The 9,202-nt window shown below is 39.2% G+C and overlaps 1 protein-coding gene across 5 annotated transcripts in view; it reads right to left on the reverse strand.

The window, feature by feature from the left end:
* Positions 1 to 1,952: 1,952 nt before the first annotated feature.
* Positions 1,953 to 9,202, reverse strand: part of LRBA (LPS responsive beige-like anchor protein) — a 736,826-nt gene continuing 729,576 nt past the window's right edge. For 4 of the 5 annotated variants that reach the window (XM_023513466.1, XM_023513464.1, XM_023513465.1 and 1 more), the window contains one exon: positions 1,953 to 3,100. In XM_023513466.1, coding sequence (XP_023369234.1) covers positions 3,010 to 3,100 — 91 coding nt within the window. In that variant the 3' untranslated portion in view covers positions 1,953 to 3,009. The remainder of the gene's footprint in view (positions 3,101 to 9,202) is intronic. The other variant, XM_012805420.2, reaches the window with a different exon arrangement.

Here is a 9,202-nt window from a genome sequence, read left to right on the forward strand (position 1 = left end):
GTAAGCTGTTCCATGCTGTTTGAGTTCAGGTGTATTTGCTAACGAGGGTACCAAGTAGGTGCAGTCTGGCTGCATCTGGGATTCTGCATCCTGGCCATCTCCTGCAACTTGAGTGACCCAACTGCTGCCATCTCACTGCCCCTCTGACCCTTTGGCTCAGCACTGCTGTTGGAGCTGAGTGGAAGAGGTAACGGGTTGGAAACCACTAACCTCGCATCCTGCACACAACATAGCTGCTTGTGCTTTCTGTGCAGGCCATTTTGAATCTTCCTGTTTTATATGCCAAGCAGATCTGAAGTGTGATGTTTCTTCATGGGGAAAATAGTTCTTTCTCATTGGATTGATTTATAAAAACAGTTAATTTGTGGCTATTACTTTGGAGTAAGATGCTTATCTGCAAGTGAGCTGCCTACAGGTTTGTATCAACGTCTTTCACATTTTCCTGTCCTCTATTTTCTAAGTCCTCTGGCTCTCTCCTGGAGATCTACTGGTATATTGTTCTTTCTTTCTTTTCTTTCTTTTGAGACAAGAGTCTCACTTTGTTGCCCTTGGTAGAGTGCTGTGGCGTCTACCTTGGTAGAGTGCTGGCAACCTCCAGCTCTTGTGCTTAGGCGATTCTCTTGCCTCAGCCTCCCGAGTAGCTGGGACTACAGATGCCCACCACAACGCCCGGCTATTCTTTTGTTGCAGTTTGGCTGGGGCTGGGTTTGAACCTGCCACCCTCGGTATATGGGGCCTACTGTGAGTGGTACCTTACTCACTGAGCAACAGGCACTGCCCGATCTACTGGTGTTTCTTAAATGACAACATCTCAGGGACTTGATTGATTATATTTCAGTAAGAATCGATATGTCAGGAAGGAAAATCTTAATTTCTTAAGGCAGTGCATTTTAAACCAGCCTTCACGGGCTGTGTGTAGACCAAACACACAGCCCATTCCAGCATATTCAGCCACAGCCACTTCCCGGAACATGCAGCCATGCTTCCTGTGTTGCGGGGCATTAAGATTCACCCCAGACACGTCGGCTTTGACCTTTTGTTCCTTAACTGGTTTACATTTATTTGCAGTCATGGTGATTTTCTGTTGAAGAGTTAAAATTTGATAAGTGAAGATTGAATAAACTGTAAAATAGATTCTAGCATTAAGAAGCTCTGTGTTGATGCCAGTTATATTAATTTTCTGAAGTATCACTTTATATTTTAATTAATCTTCCATAGTTGTAAGTTTTTAAAATAATAAAGGTAGTGGAGGCACTGATTTTTTTTTTTAGTTTTCCAAAGGAAGCTGCTTATTGACTTCGTTTTAGATTTGTTAAGGCAGGATAGTCGACATAGCTTATGTGTGGTGTGTGACTAAGGCAGTGCTAATTTTCTGCTACCATTTTCCCACTAAAAGTAAGTTTCCAAAGTGTAATTTTCATAATAACAGGGAGGATGTTTAGTTCAGTTAATTTACTGGTAACTTGCACATTTCTTTGATAGTAAGATGTTCTTTCCCACTCTCATGTTTTACCATCTATTGTTTTCTTTCTTAATGGTTTATAAAATCATGAATCTCAGTGGACCATTACATAAAGTCCCTTGTTTTGTCACATGTTAAGAGTCGGGTCTAGGTCATTAGTGTAAGTCTCTATAAAAGGGGGAGATAGTTGCCCAAAGAAAGCTTGTTTTCCTGTTTCAGTTAGGAGGGTCTCTTACTAGTTATTGATCAAAAACTATGCCTGAACCAGAGTTCACCATTTTCTTTCTGAGTAATTGTTTTATTAATGTTTAAATTTAGATATACAACAATTCAAGCACAAATGCCATTATTCAGTTTTCTTTTCTGTCAGACTGAATTACTCATTCCAAATATTTGCTTTTAGAGAACAGCTGAATGTGCAGGGGGAAAGAAAGAGGGATCTCTTTATGTAAGCTGCAATAGAGAAAAAAATATCATTTTTCGACTCAAATTTCACAACATTACAAAGAATTTATTTATGCAATACAGGCCTTTTCTCAAATATTTTTCACAGAATTCCACACAGCACTCTACTAGAAAAGTAGAATAATACAACACCAAAATAACATTGTTTCTTAATACAAACTTCTAATCAAAAAGAAGGTGAAGATAGTTTTTAATAACAAATAGAAGGTAAAACAGGTGTTGCTTAATACAGCACCCGGTGGCCTCTGTCAGTCTGGGGAGGGGTGTCCCAGCAATGGCCCTGCCTCATTCTCTGGGCATAGTCACACCACAGGGTGAACTTTGGTACTTTCATTTACTTTAAAAGAAAAACAAAGGTGGTGAATTAGCCCAAGAGCACTTCTGTCATTTTATTTTGTTGTGCTATGAAGATGACAGATCAGGAAAATATGGTAACTATTTCACACTTGCTATAACTTAGAACCTTTATAGTAACCGCACGGTAAAATAAAATAGCCTCCCCCAAAACATACTTTTCTAGGCCTAAAACATGCTTGAAGAATAATAATGATAGAAACAATTCATCGAAATGTTTTAAATTACATTTACCATAATTTAAACATTACTATTTAAATCCCAGAAATTTCAGCGCTGAAGCACAACTGTTTCTAAAAATATAGAACCCAAATTACTGCATAAACTTCCCCTAACCCAGTATTATAACTCATTTCCCCAATGTTAAAATCATATATTTCTCAAGATTGCAGATAAATGGGAAATATTTTTTCATAATATAGCTAGAATAAGTGGGTTTGCTAGCTCCACTGTATGTTTCCATAATTGGTGAAAATAGATTTTTCATTATGACTAAAAATATAGATTTTTTTAAAACTACAGAACCCAGCAGCCAGTTTTCTGCTTTGCTATTTCCCCCCAAAAAGTCAAGCAAAGTCTACAAAAATAGCAATTAACTTTAAAAAATATTTTGCTGCTTTGAGCAAATTTTAGTTCCATTCAGATGTGACAGCTATTTCTAAGAGAATGATGCTCAGGTGGGAACTTCTGCCCATCCTGGGCACAGGGCTGGTGAGTAGCTGTTGCCATCAGTAGCGGGTTTGGTACTCATGATGCCACCGGTTAAAGTCGTTGTAAAACAGAACAATGCTTCCTGAAGCCATGCCAGAAATGATGCACCTGGGAGAAGCACAGAGAGAAGGGTTGCACAAACATTTGTTTCCATGGGATCTGTTACTAAAGGAAGAACTGCCCTCCCAAATCCACAAGGGAAAAATAGAAGATGGCACAAAACCTCTCTCAATTTGTGAGAACCAAGGTGCTTTATGACTAAAATGTAGCCCTGAAAAAGCTCAGAGTATGGCATCTGACACTCCATAAGGATCCAAGCCATGGCATGCCTTCTCATTGAAAGGGCAAGTATAGCCAGTACATGGAGATGAGTCACTAAAACCTGACAGCTGGCAAGACCTATGCTTTATATAGACATCAGAATCAAATGAAGGAATCAAAATCTCAAAGGAACTGCTGGTGGAGGAAGCAGCACTCATTCAAGTGACAGAGATAGCATCTCTGACAGGTACAGAATCAATGAAGAATAAGAATATTGGCCATAATTTGAACTGGTCTCACCTCTGGGGAGGAATATTCTATATCCATCCTAATCCTCATAACACAGTGACTTACTGAAATGATCACTAACAACAGGAGTTGCTGTTACTGCTGCTTCTTGCTGTCCTGTCTCTGAGAACATGGTGGGGATGGAGAGCAGTAAGATGAATAGTTTGGAGCAGCCTTCTTTGAGCTGCTCCTAGGTAGACTCCATTAGACTTTTCTCAGTGTAGTCTGGGTAGGACCAAACCTTAGAAGCCATAGTCAGTATCCTCTCTTATTCCTCATATCAAAATTAGGAACTAATATGTATCACTACAAAAAAATAATCAACTAAACACAAAAGAAGGTGGTAATGAGAAAAGGAGGGACAAAACTTTCAGGAAGACAGAAAATATTAAGAGCAAATGGCAAAGGTCAATCTTTCTTTCCTTATCAGTAATTACTTTAAACATAAAGATATTGAACTCTCCAGTCATGCAAAGACAAGTATAGCCAGTATGTGCATGGGAGGGAGGGGAAGAAAATGGTTTCAACATCATCAAGTATAAGATCATCATAAGGAGCATGTACTTGAGCTCGAGACCCCTTGCATGCATAGTTCACTATAGGGTTCACACTTCTGTGAGAATCTAATGCCACTGCTGATCTGACAGAAGGTAGAGCTCAAGTGGTGATATGAGTGATGGTAAGTGGCTGTAAATATAGATGAAGCTTCACTCACTTGCCAACAAATTGGATAATCTAGAGATAAAATGGACAAATTCTTAAGAATACACAGTATACTAAAACTGAATCATGAAAAAATAGAATTTTATAACTAAGATAATTCAATCAGCAATCAAAAACCTCCCAATAAAGAAAAGTCCTGGACCAGATGAATTCTACCAAACATTTAAAAGAAGAATTAACAAGTGCTTTCAGAAAAGCTGAAGAGGAGGGAATACTTAACACTACAGACAAAGATGTCACTGACATTAAAGACTAATATCCCTTATGAGTGCAGATACAAAATACTAGCAAACTGAATTCTCTAGCATATTGAAAGCATTATGCACAAGTGAAATTTATTACTGGAATGCAAGAATGATTCAACATGTAAAAATCAATCAATATAATACCACATTAACAGAATGAACCAAAAGAACACCACCCCAAACAGTCTTTCCAACAAATGGTACAAAGAAAACTGGATATCCACATGCAAAACTAAGTTTGACCCTTACCAATATACAGGATGTTCATAAAATTTGTGTGCAATTTAAATAGTTACAAATAGAGGCCTGGGAAGGGGGCTGGGATGCTGAGGTAAACAGGCAAGATGGAGGTAACCAGAGGGCAGAGCAAGATGGTAGATGACAAGAATCATTCAGCTGAGCTCTCCTAGAATGACTGGGGAAAAAAGAACCCAGCCATTATCTGGCCCAGGGACCCTACCCACAGTCATAGCTCGGGGAGCACAGTGAGGAGGTAGTGAGCTGGATACAGTGTATGATCCAGAGAGGTGGAAATCTGATGAGTTAGGCAAGTGATTGCAACAGGTTGGGATCTGCTGCCCCCCCACCCCCACCCCATGGAGGTCTGGGAAAAGGAGGAAGCCTTTCGGGAGTTTTCAGTTGTTGAGGGAAACTGCGTTGAGTGGAAAGCTTGGAAGAGTGGTGGACTCAAACAGTATGTAGCAACCAGATTTGAATGCTGGTTGGAGTGGATTTGCCATAGGTTTGGTGGCTGGCAAGGCTGCCATACTGAGAAGGTCTCAGTGGCCAAGGGGCTGCCATTGTGGAAAAGTTGTGAGAAGATCTTTCAGGAGGCTAAAGCACCACTGACTTAATTCCACCTACTGGGATCAGAACTCTACTCTTAGGACAGGCTGAGGGACTCCCACATCCCATGGGAACTGGAGTCAGGGGGGACTGTGAGACCTGTCCTTGAAGGATTCTTGTGAGCTTTAAGATCCCAATCTAGCAGGGTCTGAATGATGAGGAAACAATCTGGCAGTCAGTAAAGGCAACTAAGTTTGGGATAAGGACAACAGAGGTTGCTGGCTGTGCTCTCAATTTCCTAGGGAAAAAAAAAACCCACATTGCCACCTGGTGTCCCAGCAACATATTGCAACATACTGTCCTCAAGAGCAAGGGACTTCAGTTTGATGCAAAGGAGGCACTGAGAAGTAAAAAGGACAAGGAGGTGAACAAGAAAAAAGAACACATGAGGAGGAACCAATGGGAAAATTCAGGCAACATGAAAAACCAAAACAAGAGAACTCCCCCAAGAGACCATGAGGCAGCTATTACAGAAGACTCCACCTATAAAGAATTAATGGACTTTAAAATATGGATGGTAAAGACAATAAAAGGAATGGATGAGAAAACAGAAAGAACCGAAAGTTGGATGAGAGATATGTAGAATGTAGAAAGGATATGGCAGAGCTTAAGGAAATGAAGGAGACAATCAGGGAATGTAAAGATGCAGTAGAAAGTATCAAAAATAGGTTAGACATTTGAGAAGAATGAACCTCAGAGCTAGAGGATAAAGTTTTCAAGTTAACCCAGGTAGTTAAAGAGGCAGAGAAGAAGAGAGAGAAAACAGAATAGGTGCTTAGAGAACTACAAGACTCCATGAAGCATTCAAATATACAAATAATAGGGATTCCTGAAGGGGAAGATTATCCCAAAGGAATAGAAGTCCTATTGGAGACTGTCATAAAAGAAAACTTCCCAAGTTTTACTAAAGACCCTGACACACTCTGTTCAGATGGATATCAAACCGTGGGTCATCTCAAATAAAGCCTCTCTAAGACACATTGTAATGAATCTGTCCAAAGTCAAGATGAAAGAAAAAATGCTGCAAGCAGGCAGGAGAAAATGCCAACTGACCTATAAAGGCACAACCATTATGATGACAGCCAACTTTTCAACTGAAACTTTCTAAGCCTGAGAGCATGGGCATCTACCTTCAATATACTTAAACAAAATAATTTTCAGCCCAGAATTGTGTATCCTGCTAAACTAGGCTTCAAAATTGATGGAGAAATCAAACCTTTTGTGGATATACAAGCACTGAGGAAATTTACCACAAAAAGACCATCTCTACAGGAAGTACTTAGACCTATTCTCAAGACTGACCACCACAATGGACCACCAGCAAAGTAAACACCCAGAATCTAAAGATCAAAACTTAGTTTCCACAATGGCACAAAGGATAAAACTACACAACTGACTTTCAGAAAATAAGATGAATAGAACCCCACCACACTTACTAATTCTCTCAATAAATGTCAATGGACTGAATTCACCACTTAAGAGGCACAGGCTGGCTGACTAGATAAAAAAGCCGAAGCCATCTACATACTGTCTCCAGGAGATACATCTAGCCCTGAAGGACAAAACAAGACTCAGAGTTAACAGATGGAAATCAGAAGAAAAGAGGGGTTGCAATCTTGTTTTCAGACACAAGCTGATTTAAAGTAACTAAAGCTGAAAGACAAAGATGGACACTTTATACTGGCCTCAGGAACAATACAACAAGAAGACATTTCAATTTTAAATATTTACCCACTGACATGCTCACAGATTGATGAAACAGACCTTTATGGGTCTGAGCAATATGATATCCCCTAACTAACCAAAGATACAAAAGGCTTGGTTCAGCACCTGTGGCTCAAGTGGCTAAGGCGCCAGCCACATACACCTAAGGTGGCGGGTTCAAATCCAGCCCAAGCTGGCCAAACAACAATCATGGCTGCAACCAAAAAATAGCCAGGTATTGTGGTGGACGCCTGTGCTCCCAGCTACTTGGGAGGCTGAGGCAGGAGACTCGCTTGAGCCCAGGAGTTGGAGGTTGCTGTGAGCTATGATGCCATGGCACTCTATCCAGGGGGACAGCTTGAGGCTCTGTCTCAAAAAAACAAAAAACAAAAAACAAAGATACAAAGGACTTAAATGTGACCCTAGGACAAATGGGATTAAGAGACATATACAGAACACACCATCTCCAAAGCTATACAGGAGTATACATTTTTCTCATCAGCCCATGGTACATACTCCAAAATCGACCACATCCTAGGATACAAATCAAACCTCAGCAAAATTAAAAGAATAGAAATTATAACTTGTATTTTCTCAGACCACAGGCAATAAAGGTGGAATTCACCTCCCACAAAAACATTTATTCTCAGGACATCAAACAGCCTTATCCTGATTCATAATTGGGTTCAGGAAGAGATAAAAGAGGATATCATTAAATTCCTCAAACATAACAACAATGAAGACATAAGTTACCAAAACCTGTGAATATAGCAAAAGCAGTCTTAAAAGGGAAATTTTCCCTGATGTGTTGACAGCACATCAACAAACTCATGAACCAACTTATGGAACTGGAAAAAGAAGAACAATCTAATCTCAACCCTAGCAAAAGAAAAGAAATAACCAAAATTAAATCAGAGATGAATGAAATTGAAAACATAAGAATCATTCAGAAAATTAACAAAACAAAAAGTTGCTTTTTGAAACAATAAATAAAACCAATAACTTTGGTCAAATTAACTACAAAGAGAAAAGTAAAATCTCTAATAACCTCAGTCAGAAATGATAATGAGGAAATAACAACAGATGCCACAGAGATATAAGAGATAATCTCTGAGTACTACAAGAAACTCTATGCCCAGAAATTGGACCACATGGAGGAAATGAATCAATACCTAGAATCACACCCTCTCTCTGGACTTAATCAAGAAGAAATAGATCTCTTGAACAGACTGATTTCAAGAACTGACATGGGAAGAAAAAATAAAAAATCTCCCAACAAAAAAAAAGTCCTGGTCCATAAGGCTTCACACCAGAATTCTATCAAACCTTCAAAGAAGAGCTTATACCCATACTTCAGAAATTATTCCAAAAAATTGAGAAGGAAGGAATCTTCCTTAACATGTTCTATGAAGCAAACATCTCTATTGCCACTACTATTCAACATAGTGCTGGAAGTTCTAGCCAATACAATCAGGCAAGAGAAGGAAACAGGTCATCCAAATGGGGGCAGAGTAGGTCAAACTCTTGCTCTTTGCTTACAATATGATGTTATAGTCAGAGAACCCCAAAGAGTCAACCACAAGATTCCTGGAAGTTATAACAAAAAAATACAGCAATGTCTCAGGATATAAAATCAATGTCCACAAATCAATAGCCTGTGTATATGTCTATAACAGCCAAGATGTGAAGCTAATCAAGGACACAATTCCCTTCATAGTAGCTTCAAAAAAATGAAATACCTTCACCTCTTCTGGTGATATACATAACAAAAGAGGTTAAGGACCTCTACAACGAAAATTATGAGACCCTAAGAAAGAAATAGAAGATATTCACAAATGGAAGAACATACCATGCTCATGGCTGGGAAGAATCAACATTGTGAAAATGTCTAGACTACCCAAAGCAAATTACAGATTCAATGCAATCCCCATTAAAATACCATCATCATACTTTAAAGATTTGGAAAAAATAATTCTTCATTTTGTATGGAACCAGAAGAAACCTTGTATAGCTAAGGCAATTCTTAGTAATAAAAACAAAGCCAAGGGTACTGCCCTACCAGACTTTCGGCTATACTACAAGGCCACAGTGATCAAAACAGCACTGTATTGGCACAAAATAGAGACACTGACATTTAGAACCA

Source organism: Otolemur garnettii, unplaced genomic scaffold (genome assembly GCF_000181295.1).
Source record: "Otolemur garnettii isolate 467f Iridium unplaced genomic scaffold, OtoGar3 scaffold00041, whole genome shotgun sequence".
Classification (NCBI taxonomy): Eukaryota; Metazoa; Chordata; class Mammalia; order Primates; family Galagidae; genus Otolemur; species Otolemur garnettii.